The sequence below is a fragment of the Puma concolor genome, chromosome C2 (assembly GCF_028749965.1).
Source record: "Puma concolor isolate L17-30 chromosome C2, mPumCon1.1.hap2, whole genome shotgun sequence".
Classification (NCBI taxonomy): domain Eukaryota; kingdom Metazoa; phylum Chordata; class Mammalia; order Carnivora; family Felidae; genus Puma; species Puma concolor.
In genome coordinates this window covers 22,111,208-22,129,268 of record NC_141675.1, presented here as the reverse complement: position 1 = coordinate 22,129,268, position 18,061 = coordinate 22,111,208, and the positions used below count along the sequence as shown (strand labels likewise).

General features: G+C 48.1%; 1 protein-coding gene across 3 annotated transcripts in view; it reads left to right on the top strand.

The window, feature by feature from the left end:
* Nucleotides 1-1,053: 1,053 nt before the first annotated feature.
* KAT2B (lysine acetyltransferase 2B) overlaps nt 1,054-18,061 on the top strand; it is a 105,359-nt gene continuing 88,351 nt past the window's right edge. For all 3 annotated transcript variants that reach the window (XM_086674202.1, XM_086674201.1, XM_086674203.1), the window contains exon 1: nt 1,054-1,359. In XM_086674202.1, the coding sequence (XP_086530328.1) occupies nt 1,069-1,359 (291 nt within the window). In that variant the 5' untranslated portion in view covers nt 1,054-1,068. The remainder of the gene's footprint in view (nt 1,360-18,061) is intronic.

Genomic DNA, 18,061 nt, shown 5'->3' with positions numbered 1-18,061 from the left:
CCTGTTAACAAACTTTTTGAATTCAAACTTTTCCCACTGCGAACAGTTTTCATTTTGCTAGTGCTTTTAGACAACCGTTCTTTTTAACCACCAGCGCTTCTTAAAAAAAATTACAGAAAATACTGATAAACACGTTTTTTTCCCCCTCTGGCAGACGGGATCCAGGAATTGCTATAGGAAGAAAGCGTTCTTAATTAAAAAAAAAAAAAAAAAAGTTGCACAGAAAAGTATTTAAAAAGAGAAATAGAAAACATTACGCCTTTATTTTGGTGACTTAGTAACAAAGAAAAGGATTAGCTTGGACGGGTTCTTTTCAAAAATATTTTTTTTTCCTCTGGCTCCCGCTAGGGTGGAGGAAGTTGTCTCCGTTCGGAGAGTGTGGAATAGAGTGGAAGAACAAATGACTGGGAGGCTCTGCCTCGTTGGGGAGAGCGGGGGTCGGCCGGGGGCGGGGGCGGGGGGGGGGGGGAGGCCGCCGAGACAGAGGAGGCCAGCAGGTGCCTGCGCTCCAACCCCCTACCCCCACCCTCACCCCCTCCCTCATCCTCACCCCGAGCTTGGCCTCGCCCCCTGGCGGGCGAGCGCTCGGTGCCGAGCAGCGGGGGTGGGGGGCGCAAACCCCGCGGGCAGAGGGAAAGAGGCCGAGGGGGGCCGCCGGGGCCCGACAGGCACGGAGAGGTCGGCACCCGTCGGCACGCACCCTCAGCCCGCAGCCCGCGGAACATGTCCGCGGCCGGCGCGCGGAGCGGAGCCCCGGGGAGGAGGACCGGGGGAGGGCGTGTGCGGCGGCGGCGGCGGCGGAGCCGCTAGTCCCCTCCCTCCTGGGGGAGCAGCTGCCGCCGCCGCCGCCACCATCAGCGCGCGGGCCGCGGCCGGAGCGAGCCCGGCGAGCGGCGCGCGCGGGGGAGGGCGGGGGCGGGGAGGGGGGTGGGCGGAGGGGGCGGGAGGGCGTGGGGGGAGGGTCTCGCTCTCCCGGCGACCAGAGCCCGAGAGGGAGACCCTGGCGGCGGCGGCGGCGGCGGCGGCGGCGCCTGACACTCGGCGCCTCCTGCCGTGCTCCGGGGCGGCATGTCCGAGGCTGGCGGGGCCGGGCCGGGCGGCGGCGGGGCAGGGGCCGGGCTCGGGGCGCTGCCCCCGCAGCCCCCCGCGCCGCCGCCCGCGCCGCCGCAGGGCTCCCCGTGCGCCGCCGCCGCCGGGGGCTCGGGCGCCTGCGGACCGGCGACGGCAGTGGCGGCGGCGGGCACGGCCGAAGGACCGGGAGGCGGCGGCTCGGCCCGTATCGCCGTGAAGAAGGCGCAACTGCGCTCGGCCCCGCGGGCCAAGAAACTGGAGAAACTCGGAGTGTACTCCGCCTGCAAGGTACTCCCTCGCCGCTCCCGGGCCGCCGAAGGTGGGGGGGGGGGGGGGCCGGGGCCCAGCCCGCGGGACCCTCGCCCCCTCCCCCTCCCGCCCCCGTCTCCCGCCTCCCGCCTCCCGCCTGGGGCCGCTGCACCGCGGAAGTGCTGCTGTCGCCCGCGCCCAATTAGCTTCTTCTCGGACGAGAGTCCTGTTGGGTTGGACGGAGGGGATCGCCGAGACCCGGAGCCTCTCATTCTTCCCCCTTGGAAGGAGTTGCCTCTGCGTCTGCGCTCCTGGGCTGCCCTGGGGCTTTGTTGCTCTGTAGGAGCTCGCCTGAGGCACCTTCCAGAGAGGGGAGCAGCGCTTACTAAGTGGCGGGCGCCCCGGGGCCGAGGAGACACCCACCGGGGGCGTCTGAGAGCCCCCTCTTCTCCCGTCTTCTCCCCGTGCCCCGTTGGGAGGAACTGGGTGGAAGGGGTGAGAGTGAATTAGGCTCCAGGACTCCGGCGCTTTGGAAGATCGAAGGGGCGGAACGCGCCGGATGGCGATGTGGGCACAGCCCGAGGCGAGGGTCCGGGAGCTCCCAACATACTAGGCTGAGGGCGGAGGCGCTGCTGCGCGCGGTGACAGCCCCGTCATTATTGTATTATTACTTGTTTCGTTAAAACGCTGTCCCAGCTGCTCGAGGTGTAAACAGGATTTGGCAAGGTGACAGCCCGGCGCAGCGGGCACCACTGCTCAGGTTGAGGACACGCCTTTCTTGCCATCCCCTCTCCATCCCAGCTCTCGGCACCCTATTGCCCCTTAGCTGCAGATCCAGATGTGGGCGCCGCACTCCCGGGGTGGGAGGCTTGCCCGAGGCCGCGGGGCAGGCTGGCCCTGCGCTGTCAGCAGCGGCTTTGTTTTGACAGGGTGACAGCTGAGGGGGGCGGGGACTTGGCCTTGTCAGCTCCTGCGGCCTGTGGCTGAGGCGGGGAAGAGACACACTCACACCTCCCATGTATCTCTCCCGCCTGCTGCAAACAGGGTCAAGTTCCCAGATTCCAGATTCCCACAGCCAAGCTGCAAGGGCCACTTTCTGAATTTTGATGTAAAGATTATTAATCCTGCTGGAACCTCTCTCCACAGCGATGCTGTTTTTAGTATTTACTGGAGTTTCTCAACTGCAGTGGAAGGTCTCTGCCTACCCCCTTTCCCACACCGTTCCCATCCTCATGTATATGTTGAATGCCTACTGTGTACCCTGTATTGGTTTAATAAGTATTTGTTGAGTGAATGTAGGATGTAGCCTAGTGCTTCTCAAACTTTGAGGTGCATAGGAATCACCTGGGGAGCTGTTAAAATGCTGATTCTGAATCAGGGTGGAGATGTCTGCGATTCTAACAAACTCTCAGATGATGTGATGCTAGTCCAGTGGCCACACGCCAAGCAGCAAGGCCCCAATTCAGACCTGGGTGATTTATTATTAATCGCTTTTGGATTCAGTCAAGAAGGCAAACTGTCTTCCTCTGAGGTCAATACATGGTTGGTATTTAGAAAGGACTATAAAGAAGATAGAGGGGAGTATGCTTCTAAGAAAGGTGAAGGGCCAGGAGGTGGTTACAAAGGGCATTAGGCGAAGCGAGATCTGTGCCCGGAATCGAAAACAAGGTCAGTTACCTGGTGGACTTGAGGTTCTGCAGCCAGTGTGGGTTCACGTAGTAAGTGTCAGTTCAGCGTTTCTGTCCCGGCGTTTTACCGTGTTCACTTCATGAATCCCTTCTCTCCCTGCTGCCTGCTCTTGCCTTAACGCCCGAAAACTTCCCAGAAGTTTTGGTCCCCAAACCATGAGCATAGGTTATGTGCCCTGCATTGATATTTTTGATCCTTTCAAACTTCTGAAGAGTGAGATGTAGCAGCTTTTCTAAAGTTTGTGATTTGAGTGTTTCATGTTCTCATTCACGACCAAACTTTGGGGAAGGGAAAGCTTCTCATTAAAGGCCTCTTTTTTCTGCTCCCGGGAGACTCTGAAAGTGTCTATTTTTATTTGCTCATTCATTCGATAAATACTTAGAGGGGTCCCAGCTCGGTGCCAGGCTTTGTGCTCGATGCTGGGGCTGTGGTACCCAGAATGTGTCCTTCTGGAGCTGCTGAGGGAGTGTGTGTGCACGGGCACATGCACGTGCATGCATATGTTGGAGGCCGGGGGAGGTGTGCAGTGAACCATTCACAGCGAAGTAAAAAAAATTGCTTTCTTAGTTTTTTGTTGGAACTCAGAGGAGGGCAGTTCATGGGCTGGCATGGGTGGGGTAGGAATGGCTTCCTGGAGGAAGTGTCAGTGGGTGCTAAGGACTCTTGGCAGTGCAGGGTGGGGTGATGTGAAGCTTCTTGAAGAGGAGAAACTGAAAGCACTTGTGAAAGCTTGGAGCTGGGCCAACGGGAGCTTGCGCTGCTTTGGCTAAGGTCACCAGGTTGGGGGGCATTGTATGTGGCCCCAGGAATCCAGGAATCTTCACCAGGGGAGTAACAGTCTTTCAGATTTGCCTTTCTTTTTTCTTTTTCAACTGTGCTTGGTTGGGTGTGAGGGGAGTGTGAGAGAGCAGTTCTGTGGTTCTTTCTCAGCTTGTCTCTACCCTCACATAAGAAAGCCCCAAAAGGATTCCCCTCTACCTTTTGTCACTGATGGCCCCTTGGCAAGTTGGAGGGAGTAGAGAGGTGAGAGAAGGAGGAGGGACCTGGACAGGGATGAATAGTTTACTGGGGGCTGTTAAAAGAAAACCAGGTCCCAGACCTGATAAAAGATCTGGCCTTTAAACTTCACAAACGAAACAGAAGGAGGAGGGATCTAGTTCACAGCCCTGGTGGTATGCCACACCCTGGAGAGAAGAAAAAAGAAGAAACAAACAAACTTGTTTTGCAGGATTCAGGGTAGAGTTCTTTGAACTATGTTCTGGCAAAGGTTGCTTCAGAGAATCTCTTTGCTCCTGTGTGACACGGGAGTGTGATCATTAAAAATGTAGATCTGACCACATTATATCTCTACTTGGGACCTTTAATTTCTCTTTGCTGGGGTCCACGAAGCCCAGCACGGCCTGACCACTGCTAAGTCTGGCTCCTTTTCGGGGCCTTGCACCCGTGGTTTCCTTCTACCCCGGGGCCTTTGTACACACTGTTTACTGGTACTGAAAGCTTCACTTTCAAATTAATTCCCAACTCTTCTTGCAGATCTCACATTCCTTGTATTTCTTTTACCTCCCCCCACCCCCCCCCCCCCCACCTTGGGCCAGGCTTCCCATTATAAATTGTTTGGAACCCCCTTGTGTATACCTTTCCTTCCTAGTGCTTTTTTTTTTTTTTTTAATTTTTTTTTTAATGTTTATTTATTTTTGGGACAGAGAGAGACAGAGCATGAACGGGGGAGGGGCAGAGAGAGAGGGAGACACAGAATCGGAAACAGGCTCCAGGCTCTGAGCCATCAGCGCAGAGCCTGACGTGGGGCTCGAACTCACGGACCGCGAGATCGTGACCTGGCTGAAGTCGGACGCTTAACCGACTGCACCACCCAGGCGCCCCTTTCCTAGTGCTTTTATCACAAAAATTAATTGTGTGATTATTTGATATGTGTTTGTCTCTGAATAGATTCTAACTGATGTGGTTACTGATTGGATGAATGAATTAGAGAAGAGAAAACAGAGGAAATGATTAGCTCTTACGGATGGAAGTAGTGAAATTTTAGCCTGACTGCTTCTTGACGGTGGGGTAGAGGGGATTCTTTCATGTAGGACATTTCTAGGTATCTCACAGGTGTTCTCAGGACTGGGTTTTTAGTGTTATAAAATAAACTGAAGTAAATGTATGAGTAGCCCAAATCTAAATCTCCTTGAATTTAAGTATTATTTATCTACAAAAAAAAAAAAAAAAAAAAAAAAGAAAGAAAAAAATATCCCACTGACTCTTCCTAATGAAATAGGGCACTTTTTCAGGAGAGGAGTCAGTATAGTGGCCAAGAGCCTGTGCTTGTGAGTTCAGACTAACTGGAGTTCAGATTTCAGGATATCCAGCTGTGTGACCTTGGACAAGCCTCCACTTCCTTGTCTGTAAAGTAGGAATAATAATACCACCTTTTTGCATAACAGGGAGGATTTCAAGTGGGCTAATATGTCTGAGGCATCCAGATGGGTGTCTGGTCCTGGTAAGCCCCTCCTGCAGCTCAGTTTGGGCATATGCTGTTAACGTGGACGTCAGGAAAGAACATGGGGCTTAGAGGTATCTCCAATCTCAGCTCTGCCTCTGTGTGATCCTGGCCATAAGTCATTTGGTTTTTCTCTGAGCCTTGATTACTTCCAAAGTTCCTAGAACCTAAAAGTGTTGGATTAATGCTGGCTAATGGGAATGGCCGAGTTGTCTGTCGGCCCCGGTGGCCACAAAGCATTTATGGAGAACCCAGTTGCTTTGATTTCTGGGCTGACTGCCATACTTGGAGAGTGACACGGGCTGTAAAATTAGGCTTCACTTAAAAAATAATGGTTTCTAATCTAAAAGTAACACTGCTTGTAGCATATGCAGAGGGCAGAGGCAGAGAAAAATTGTCCTGCGTTGGCCAGGAACTGGTGCTTGGGGCCCTAGAACAAGCCCTAAAGTTGGGGAGAGCCCCCAACGCTTTTGTATCTGTCAGTCGCTCCCCCAAAGAGCAAATTTCTTTTTCAGCTGCAACATCTAGAGCAGCGGCCCTTACCTAGGAGCTATTTTGCCCCCCAGGGGATACTTGGCGGTGTCTGAAGACATTTTTGGTCATTGTTACCGTGAGGGAGGAAGTGCTACAGGCAGCTAGTAAGTAGAGGCCAGAGATGTTACTGAGCATCTCACTCCGCACAGGACAGACCTGCACAACAATTATCGGGCCCCAAATGACAGGGCCAAAGCTGAGGAACTCTGTTCTAAAGGAAAATTATATTGACCCATAATATTGTAAATACATTTGCAGCCTAGGAAACATTAATGCTTTTAAGGTTAATTTGAATAGTTTTCAAGTAAACCTGAAAAACCTCACTCTGCGAATCATGGGGCATATTTCTAAACAGCTTTATTGAACTATAATTTATAGATCACAAAACTCACGGGCTGTAAGTGTGCAGTCAGATGCTTTGGGGTAAAGTTATATAGTTGTGTATCCATCACTACAGTTCATTTTTTTTCCCCCGTCACTACAGTTCAGTGTTAAAAGCCTTTCGTCTCCCTGAAAAGTTTCTTCCCCCGGGCACCTTTTTAAGGTGATATTTTGTGTTAATTCATAGTTCATAAACAGAAACCAAATTAGAAATATCCTTTTGGAGACTCAACGGGTAAGTAGAATTATGATAGCAAAGCAGAAAACATGGAAGGGTGTAGCTATAACGTCTACATCTATAGCACATGATTATTTCACATGTGGTAACTTCTCTAAGAGGCGGTGTCATGGAGCCAGGCACACATAGGAAAAATATTTCAATTGGCAGGCACAATATAAAAAGCCCTAGAGAAAGATGACCAAATTTAATTGTTTCCTCATAAACTTTCAGGGAAGATGGAAATTCAAGCCCGCAAAGCCTTCAGATTGCAATTTGCAGTTTTATGTAACTGAGAAAGTTGTTTATAGGGCAAAAGAGAACGTTTTGTTTCAGGAAGCATGTGCTTACACATAGCATTTTGTGATGCGGTGCTGGTGTATTGTTTTTTGTTTGTTTGTTTGTTTATTTTTAAACTACTGAGCAGATTTAAACCTGGCCACATAGGCGGGATTTAATTCTGTTTCTATCAGCTACATCCACAGGTCTAACCCGTCGTGGGGAACGTCTAGGTGGAAACATACGGTTTCACATGAGGTCCCTCGGAACAATCAGAACATGTGCTTCTCACATGAAAGATCTGGATACTCCGTGCAGTGCCAATAAAACTTGGATTTCCAAGGCTCGGTGGCCTCTGATTTAGTTGGTTTGTCTCCGCGAGAGGAAGGTAGTTATTTAGGAACAGTTGTCAGTGGTGTCTTACTCTTAATGGTTTCCTGCTGCTAATCTGATTCCAACACAAAGGCACCTGTGGCAGAGTCGTGGGCGTACTTCCTATTCTGCGCGCTGCCTGGAGGAAACGTGGAGAATGCTCTTCCCTCACCCTCCGTGCCGGGCACGATGGGGCAGCCACTTCAGGGTCTTGGGTTTCAGTTTCCCTAGTGGTGAAGCGGGAGTCAAGGTGGCACCTCATCGACGTGAGGATGACATAGTTTTAGCGTATGTGAAAGTTCTTGGGATACAGGCGTTCCGCCTACGTCTATTTTATTTTACTTTTGGAAACTTTCCCTTGGTATCAGCAGTTGTGTTGATAGTGTTTTGCCAAAGTGTTATGCCTCGTGTCATTTGATTCTTCTGCCTGGGGCAAGAGGAAGGTTAAGGAAGGTCATTTTACTCGCGGAGAACTGAGACCCAAAGAGGTTAAGCAGCTTCTTGGGAGCAGCGGCGGTTGCTCAGGGAAGAGCCAGCCCACGTAGATTTTCTTTCCAGCGCAAAAGAGATTTTGCGTCCTCTTTCCAGACTTTCTTGTGGGGTGGAGGGGATGGTGTTCTGAATCTCAGTGGTTTACAGAGAGGATTTCATTTTAGGCGTTCGATTGCTCTCGTTTGACATTTATTGTTACTCCTATTGAGAGTATGTTCAAAGGCTTTTCTAGTTCATTGAAACCGTGCAGGCCATAAAGCAAACAAAATAAAGTGTTCTTTATTACTGGCCTAGGGCAGACCGATGCATGCCCTTGATTGTTTTAAAGCTGACAGTCAAGAATGGTCACTGTGCTGGCCCATTACAATTCCTTGTTGAAGGAAGATGAAAGTGATACCTACTCAGGCTGTAGAAGGTTCCAGATGTGTCAGAGAGGTAAGGAACGGACTGTCCGGGACATTTAGACGTCCCCAAATAGCTCTACAGAGGACTGCACACACAGCAGTGTTTCAGTACAATTCAGAAGGAAGTCATTTTTTTTACCTTTTACTTTTATTATGCAGACAGTAAAGTGCTCATATCGCAAGCATACAGCTTGATGAATTTGTGTGTAGGCACACAGCCATGCAGCTGCCATCCAGATAAAGCTGGAGAGCATTGCCAGCACTTCTGAGGGCCCCCTGGTGCCTCCTCCCCACCTCTGCTCACCCTTATTCTGACTTTTATTACTAGAGATTACTTTTGCTTTTCTTAAACTTGACATAAATGGAATCACATGGTATGAATTCTTTTGCATCTGGCTTTTGTCACTCACAGGATGTCTGGGAGCTGTATCCATGTTGTTGCATATAGGAGTAGTTTGTAAAGACATTTTTATTTATTATTATTATTTAAGTTTATTTATTTATTTTGAGAGAGAGAGAGGAGGAGAGGCAGAGAGGGAGAATCCCGATCAGTGCAGAGCCTGATGTGAGGCTCAAACCCATGAACCATGAGATCATGACCTGAGCCAAAATCAAGAGTTGGACACTTAACTGAATGAGCCACCCAGGTGCCCCAAGACACATGTTTTTAACCTAAAAATAAGTTTAAAAATTGTCAGCCATTTTCAGGATGGAAGTCCTTGGATGTGGACAACTTCATAAAATGAATTTTAATTAAATCTTCAAAAGATGGGAATTTGATATTCCAGAATTTAGCATATGTGAAAGTTCTTGGCATATAGGGAAGAACGCATGAGGGCAGAAATGGGGAAAAGTAACCAAGGAGGAGGGCGCCTGGGTGGCTCAGTCAGTTAAGCGTTCGACTCTTGATTTCAGCTCGGATCACCATCCCAGGGTTTGGGGGATCGAGCCCTGCGTTAGGCTCTGTACTGACTGGGCTGCCAGAGCCTCCTTGGGATTCTCTCTCTCTCTCCCTCTCTCCCTGTCTCTCTCCCCTCTTTCTTTGCCCCCTCCTCCATCCTCACACACATGCCGCTCTCTCTCTCTCTCTCTCTCTCAAAATAAATAAAAAAAACAAAACAACAAAAAAAAAACCAAAAAAAAAACAAAACCAAGGAGGGCTGTAGATAAGCATTGGGATGAAGGAGGAACAGAATGCTGGGGAGGTAGGTGCTGGGGGCCTGTGATGTCACAGCTGCTGGAACAGCCAGCCTGCATACTTCCTTCTCCTCTGGAATCTGTAGTGGTGAGTCCTTACTGGTAAATACCCCTGGGAAGTCTTGCTGTCACCCATCCTTGGTTCTGAAAGATATCTAGAGTTCTACATTGTATCCTGCAAGCCATGCAGAACCATGGTGGGAGCTGTGGCAGGGTTTCTAGAAGGCTGGCCAGAACCCAGCACATAAAGCTCCAGTAGGCATTGACACCTCTGTTGTGTTATTGGCCAAGGGGATGGAAATGCAGGAAAGAGATCATTTTCCTTCATACTGGAAGTGTGTGCTGAGACCACTAAAGGCCCCTTTCTCTCTAGGAGTGTAGTGAGGAACACTGATTACTCTGTAGCCCCACACAGTTTTGGCATAGCAACTCATCCTTGAAAACTCATATGAAATATGCAAGCTTATTATTTCATGGAATCATATGGACTATCCACTTATAAAGTAATGTTTTCTGTAATTGATGTATTTAATTGTTTTTTAATCTTTATTTATTTTTGAGAGAAAGACAGAATGTGAGCAGGGGAGGACCAGAGAAAGAGGGAGACACAGAATCCAAAGCAGGCTCCAGGCCCTAAGCTGTCAGCAAGAGCCCGACGTGGGGCTCGAACTCACCAACTGTGAGATCATGAGCTGAGCCAAAGTTGGACACTCAAACAACTGAGCCACCTAGGCGCCCCTGTGATTGATGTATTTAACACAACAGAATTTTTTACGTTTTTATTTGTGTGCACATGTACATGGGGGTGTTATAACTAATGCTGTTTGTTTATTCTACATTTATTTCCATGGGCTGCTTTAGATTTCTGCTTAGGTAGCTCCCATCTAAATTCCTTATGACAATTCATCACTTTTCATCACAATTGAAATAGAATTGAATCTTTATAATATTGAATTGCTTTCATCTCTGGCATTTAATTATGCATGCTGATACCCCTTGCATTGCACACTTTTCTTCTCCAGGTATTGGTGTGGCTTGTTGTCAAACCTCATTCTGGTCTGTTATTCAAATGCCAACTTTTCAGAGAAGCCTTCCTGACCACCCCCACCCCCCCACCCCCCGCCAAATACAGCAGCACCCCATCACTCTAAGGTTACCTGTTTTGCTTTTCTTTTCCTCATTTTTCAACACTTGGAAATACATATTGTTTACTTTGTGACAATAGAAGTTCCATGAAGCAGGGACTTTGGTTCACTTTGTATTCCAGTTCCACTGACTATGCCTTGCACATAGTAGGTGCTTAATACATATTTGTTAACTAAATGGGTAATTTCGTGTTCACAGCGAATTTCATATTCACAGGCTTCATGAGACTGGAAGAGGGGAGATTGTGTGTAGAGACAAGGCAGCTGAAGCTCAGAGAGGTTTAGCAACTCCCGCGAAGCTGTGTGGTCGCCGGGCTGGGGCTGGAACAGCATCTTCTGACTCTGTTGCTAAGTGTGGTCCCTGGTGAGCTTACAGTTAGACCTGATGACATAGGCAATACTTGTCAGATGACCTGGGCTTCTGCTGTAAGACGAGCAGGGAGAGTCACATCCACCATGAATCCTTTTCTGAGAGGATGATGTGAACTTCTTTGACCACCGTCTCCTCTTCTGCAAGTTAGAAGTCAGTTCTCAAAAGTGTGTTGTGAGTATCGTGAGACCAGCGAGTTAAAACCTATGAAGTGAGAAAAAGGCCCTACCACATATTCTAAAAGTCTATACTGTGTTAGTGAACGAAAAAAAAATCACCTACAAAGGCATGTTTTCTTTCTTTTTTTTTTTATTGTTTATTTTTTGTGGGGGAGAGGGGCAGAGAGAGAGGGAGACACAGAATCTAAAGCAGGCTCCAGGCTCCGAGTGCTCAGCACAGAGCCCCACGTGGGGCTTGAACCCAGGAACTGTGAGATCGTGACCTGAACCGATGTTAGATGGTTAACTGACTGAGCCACCCAGGCACCCCCAAAGGCATGTGTTCTAACTACTGTTTATATTTTTGTTGCTTTGCTGCCTACTTAAACTAAAGGCTACAGTCGTCTTTCTTTAATTTGTTCTTCTGTTTGTACCAGAAGCACAGACACAGGGTTTATTACTTTTTAAATCAGGAGGTGAATACATTTATTTTGCATCAAGTGTGAATAATATCTTTAATGATCCATTTGGAGTGATACATCACCTAACCTTAGGAGGAGGCTTTGAGTAACCCCTTCAGTCACCTCAGGCAGGACATACGAGGATCCTTCCATTAGTTCTATGCCCTCCTAAAAAGTCCCCATCCGTTGCATGCTCTTGGTCTGTGCAGCCCTCTGTGAGGCTTCTGTGGTATGCAGGAGATTCCAGAAGTACAGGGATGAGACCTGAGTAGTATCATAGTGACTGATGGTGGCAGCTCTAATTTGCATCAGCTCTAACAAGCTGGTGTTGAAACTGGATGGCAGAATGCCAATGAAGTCAAGGTCAGCATACTTTGAAATAGCAAAGTGAGTCATGTAACCTGGGATTTGCACATACCCATAGGACTACCTGACTCACCCCACCTCCAGGGGGACACGTCCATGAGTATTGTTAGGTACCTGTGCCCAGGCTCTGTCCTGGTGGGCGGTGAGTGACAAAGGAAGTGAAAGCCACAAGGAGCCTCACATCTTGCTGGGGAGACAGATATGGAGGGAAAGAAAAATTCAAGTGAATAATCAAGCATGAAGTCAGTGCAGAGAAAAACCATGATAAGCTGGGGGCAGCTGGAAGTGTAGGAGAGAGGCTCAGCCTAGGTGGAGTGAACGATATAAAACAGCAGAGAAACAAAAGTGAAGGGGGCAGGACATCAGAGTGGTTTGGAACGTGCACCTAGGCAGCAGACTGCCTGGGTTTGAATGCTGAAATGCTGCTTTCTCGCTGTGTGAGCAGGGGGAGATTACTTACCCTTTTCAAGCCTCAGATTGCATAGCTGAATATGGAGAGTGTGATTTTGTCAACTTTATCCATTCATTCAACAAACTGTTACATCGTGTGCCAGGCATTGATTTAGATGCTGGGGATACAGTGACAGATGGGTTTTTATTCTTGAAGAGCTTGCTTTCTGGTAGCAGAAGCAGACAGTAAACAAGAAAATAACAGAAAGTGGTAAGTGCCACACAGAGAATGAAAACAGAGAAGTAAATGAGAGTGCCTGGGGAGTCCTTCCGACATGACATGTGCCCATGAAGGTCTCTCAGTGGATGGGACAATGTCTGGGGCCTGAATGATAACAAGAAGCTTGGGTGTGGGGACTGTGTGTGTGTGTGTGTGTGTGTGTGTGTGTGTGTGTGTAGAGGATGCCAGGTGGGGAGTGCACAGACTCTGGGGGGAGAAATGGCTTGGTATGCTCAAGGGTGGCCAGGTGACCCTTGTGGGTAGATGGGGAGCAAGGGGGCAAGTGTAGGAGATGAAGTGGGAGAAGTAGATGGGGCCAGATGGCCAAGTGCATATAATTTTCACACAGTGAAATGATCTGATTTCCGCTTCTTTTTTAAAAAAATGATATAGCTCGCTTGCTCTTCCTTCTTTCCTTCCTTCCTTCCTCTTCCTTCCTTCCTTCCTCTTCCTTCCTTCCTTCCTTCCTTCCTTCCTTCCTTCCTTCCTTCCTTCCTTCCTTCCTTCCTTCCTCCCTCCCTCCCTCCCTCCCTCCCTCCCTCTCTCTCTCTCTTTTCTTTCTTTCTTTCTTTCTTTCTTTCTTTCTTTCTTTCTTTCTTTCTTTCTTTCTTTCTTTCTTTCTTTCTTTCGTTCTTTCCTTCCTTCCTTCCTTCCTTCCTTCCTTCCTTCCTTCCTTCCTTCCTTCCTTCCTTCCTTCCTTCCTTCCTTCTTTCTTTCTTTCAAGAGAGCACAGGTGAGAGAGGAGCAGAGAGGGAGAAAAGCGTGTTCACCTGAAGCAGGGCTCGAGCTCACCTGAGGCAGGACTCAAACTCATGAACCATGAGATCATGACTGAGCCCAAGTCAGATGCTTAACTGACTGAGCCACCCAGGTGCTCCCCATTTCCATTTCTGATACTTTCAACAAATGCATATCAAGACCCAGAACATTTTTTTTTTTAGTTTTTTTTTAATGTTTTTATTCATTTTTGAGACAGAGACAGAGCATGAGCAGGGGAGGGGCAGAGAGAGGGGGAGACACAGAATCAGAAGCAGGCTCCAACTCATGAACAGTGAGATCATGACCTGAGCCGAAGTTGGATGCTCAACCGCCTGAACTACCCAGGCGCCCCCCAGAACATTTTAATCACCCTAGGAAGTTCCCTTCTCCTTGCCACTCAAATTCCTCACTATCAGAAGCAACCACTGATCTACTTTGTATCATGATATATTAGTTTTGATATTCCAGAATTTCATATAAATGAAGCCACACAGTACATCCTGTTCTTCGTTCAGTGTAGTTTTTTTGAGATTCGTCTATGTTGCATGTATCAGTGATTAATTTCTTTTTATTGCTGAGAGGTGCTCGACTGTATGGATGAACCAGTTTGCTTATTCATTTACCTGTTGATGGGTTGTTTCAGATGGATTCAGATAAGATTTTCATTTTAAAGCATCTCCTTGGGCTGTTTTAGGAAAAATAAAGTGTGCAAGAGGAAGAAAAGAGGGCCAGTTGAAGTTGCTGCAGGGTTAGGTATAAGTGGGACGGTGGCTTATGACGGGGGATGGCAGTGGAGGGGTAGGAGTAGACATTTTGGGCAATACTATGAATTCAGAGGCAGCGGGACTTGATTTGTTGGGGGATGGTGGTGAGGAGGAGACAGAAATGAACCTGATGTCTAGGCTTTTAGCCTGAGCAATGGAAAGGATGGTAGTTCCATTTACCAGCTTGGGCAAGACTATGAGAGAGGCAGGTTTGGAGTGGAGGAGAAGAGTCCTTTTTCTGGAATGTGTTTAGTCAGGTGAGTCTTTTAGTAGTCAAGTGTTGTCTTGATAGTAAAATGAGGTAATCCACTTAGTTTGCTTTAGTATCTGGAATATTCTAATTGCTCAAAAAAATGGTAGTTACTGTTACAGTTAAAAGCAGAGCTAAATAATAACTACTGATCTTAAAGAGGTCGGCCAAATTGGAGGAAAAGGAAAAACAAGTACACAGAAATAGTGGGAAATAGGATCCTTTCTTTGGGTGAAGAAGAAATCAGTTGATAGAAAGTCTTGAGTTTCAGGTAGAAAATTTTGGACTGAACTCATTAAATAAAAGTAAGTCTTTGCACTTTAAGAAGGAGGAGACCCGAGATATTTTAGAGTGCCAGCGAAAAGCTCTAGGTTTTGGTTTTGGCTCCCTGCTCCTTTGCCAGCTGGGGTAGCTCAGGCAAGCCACACCCCTTCTGTAAGCATTGAATTCCTTGTCCTGTGGGGTTATAGGGAGAGGAAAATAAGATGATGTAGGTGAAAATTGCCTTGGAAAGTATCAGGCGGAAGTGCTCGATGTTGTTAGATGGCATTTTATGTTATGTTATGTTCTTTTGAGAGAGCATGAGCAGGGGAGGGGCACAGGGAGAGGGAGAGAGAATCTTAAGCAGGCTACACACTCAGCATGGAGCTTGGTATCAGGCTCAATCCCACGATTCTGGGATCATGACCTGAGTCGAAATCAAGTGTTGGACACTCAACCGACTGAGCTACTCAGGTGCCCCAATTAGATGGCATTTTATTTATTTATTTTTTTAAAGTTTGTTTATTTTGAGAGAGAGACACACATGCTCAAGTGGGGGAGGGGTAGAGAGAGAGGGAGTGAGAGAGAATCCCAGGCAGGCTTCGCACCGTCAGCAGAGAGCCCGACTCAGGGCTCCATCTCAGGAACCATGAGATCATGACCTGAGCCAAAATCAAGAGTCAGATGCTTAACTGGCTGAGCCCCCCAGGCGCCCCAGATGGCATTTGAGAGTAGGCTGATGTGTCCGGTGCTTGTTAGATGGAGGAGGAGTGGGGATATACTGAAAGTGAGAAGAAAGCTATTCCTTCTAACTGGCTATTAAAACCTTGACCCGGGGCCCTGCCCATGAGAATGGAGAAGGTGCAAATCTGGGAGAGACTTGGAAAGAAGAATCAGACGGCCTTCCTTGGGTGAAGGCACTGAATGCAGATGTCCTAAGAAAAGGCAATGCCACTGGAGGGAATAGGCTAGTTGAAGAGGGGTGTTGGGGTTGAGGCCCAGCCTAATGTAAAGCTTACCGGGCAGAGATGCCAGGTGTGGGCAGTTGGGAATGCAGGCTGGAAGTTCTGCTTTGCAGGTTCGGCTGGTTATGTGGATGTGTGAGTCATCGGCCCAGATAACGACGGATACCATGAGAACGTGAGCTGTCCAAGGAGCATTGTTTCTGTATGGCACTGTTGGTTTTGCTCATCCCGGCTGACTTGGTGCTAGAACAACAGGCTGAAGAATGACAAATTCTATCTGTCAGCTGGTTGTCTGGCCTGCTCAGTGTCAGCCAAACAGTTTGACAAGTCTTTCCACTGTGTGGAAGACTGAGTTGTCGCTTTGGCAAGGTCACCAATAAAGTCTGAGATTGGTCCTGTGTATATTAAAAGAGGTTCCAGAGGTGCCTGGGTGGCTCAGTCGGTTAAGTGTCTGACTTTTTAAAAAAAATTTTTTTTAACGTTTATTTGCCTTTGAGACAGAGAAACAGTGCGAGCAGGGCAGGGGTAGAGAGAGAGGGAGACACAGAATCTGAAACAGGCTCCAGGCTCTGAGCTGATAGCTCAGAGCCTGACATGAGGCTCGAACTCACCAGCCGTAAGATCATGACCTGAGCCGAAGTTGGCCCCCCAACCGACTGAGCCACCCAGGCGCCCCAGTGTCTGACTCTTAATCATGGCTTGGGTCATGATCTCATGGTTGTGAGATCAAGTTCCACGTCTGGTTCTGCACCAACAGCGTGGAGCCTGCTTGGGATTCTTCCCGACCCACCCCGCCTCCCCTCTGCCCCTCTCCTGCTTACTCTCTCTCTCTCTCTCTCTCTCTCTCTCTTAATAAACAAACAAACATTAAAAAAAAAAAGTCTCAGTGATTGTTTGGGATTTAGGGTTCTGGGGCACCAGTTTCTTGGCCTTGGTGTCATTCAGGACCTCTTGAGGCCCTTCCATGGGTGATGTGTGTTTGGGTTGGTCCTGGAGACATGCCTCAGATGTGATGAAGAGTCTGGCCCATCCCTAGGCAATTTGGTAGCACTGGAGTCATTTAGTACCTTTTGAGATAATGCCTGAGGGTGTGAGCCTTTGATTCTGGCAGACCTGATTATTTAGCATAAAGAGGGCAGGCAGTTCCTGATTGAGCTCCAGCCCAGGCATAGGACTTCTTCCAGATGGCAAGGTCACGAAGGTTTTCTGTTGATGTTGGAGTAATCTTGAGAGCTTGGAAGAGGAGCGTCTGACTAGGGTGTTTATACCTAGGTCATTTCCTCATGACATATTTTCCATTCTCCTTGTGTATCCTTGACTACTCTTCAGTATTTGCTTTGTGTCCTTGTGACTTTCCAGACCCAAATGGCACTCTTCATTAAGGTCTTCAGAGATATTTCTCCCTGGATTGCCACACTGGTTATCTTTTCTCCCCTTCTACCTCTGTTTTTACTTTGAATTTCGGGCAAATTTGTCTTCTGAGGGAAGTCTTCCCCCCCACTACCACCTTCTTTTCACTTGTGCCAAAAGTACCCAGATTTGGGGGGCACCTGGCTGACTCAGTTGTTGGAGCATGTGACTCTTGACCTTGGGGTTGTGAGTTTGAGCCCCACATTGGGTGTAGAGATTACTTAAAATCTTAAACAAAGAAAGCACCCAGATTTTTTAAATCCCAGTTTTAAGTCATAGCTTTATGGTGCCTGCTGGCCTTCCATGTACATCTGTGTGAGCTGGAAAGACTTTCACAGTGGAGAGAGAAAGAGTCTGTGTCCCCGAAAGGATTACCTAGCTATTTACAGTTTAATTGTGTATGAGAAGCTGAAGTTAATCCCGGGAAAAGAGGAAGGTATTAATACATGCATCAGACCACTTTGTCCTTTCAAGTCTTTGATACTCTAAGGGTGGTCCTCACTTGGGAACTTTTTAGGAATGCAGCATTTTAGGTCCCCACCCTAGGTTTACTGAATGAATCTGCATTTTAATGAGATTTCCTAGGTGATTCCTGAGCAGATTACAGTTTGGGAAGCACTGCTTGAAATCACGAGAGCATTATCCACATTGCTCCCAAAGCAGTTCACCTCCAAACTTATTGGGATCACTACTCCTTGCAGAGACTCCAGGTGTTGTTTTTTAAAACAGGATTAAGAGATTTTTTTTCACAGTCACACATGCACACCGTTGAGAGGAGAATCCAGGCAGCTCACGATGGAGGCACATGAAAATATTAGCCCTCTCACCTGTCCTCCTCCATCCTGGCTTTCACTACCTTTCCTTGTCTCCAGATCCAGAACGTGTCAGTCTCCCCCCCCCTCCCCCCCCCCAAGACTGCACCGTGTTGTTTATACCACAGTTCAAGGAGGGGAACTCGATTCACTGTACAGAAATCCATTTGGATTCCTGTTAGGCTCGAATGAAGCTGTGAACATGCCAGAAAGTTGGATGTCAGCAAGTCAAGAGTGTTGGATGAGGGTAGCCCAAAAGAAGCACCAGCAATGTGGCTTTATTAT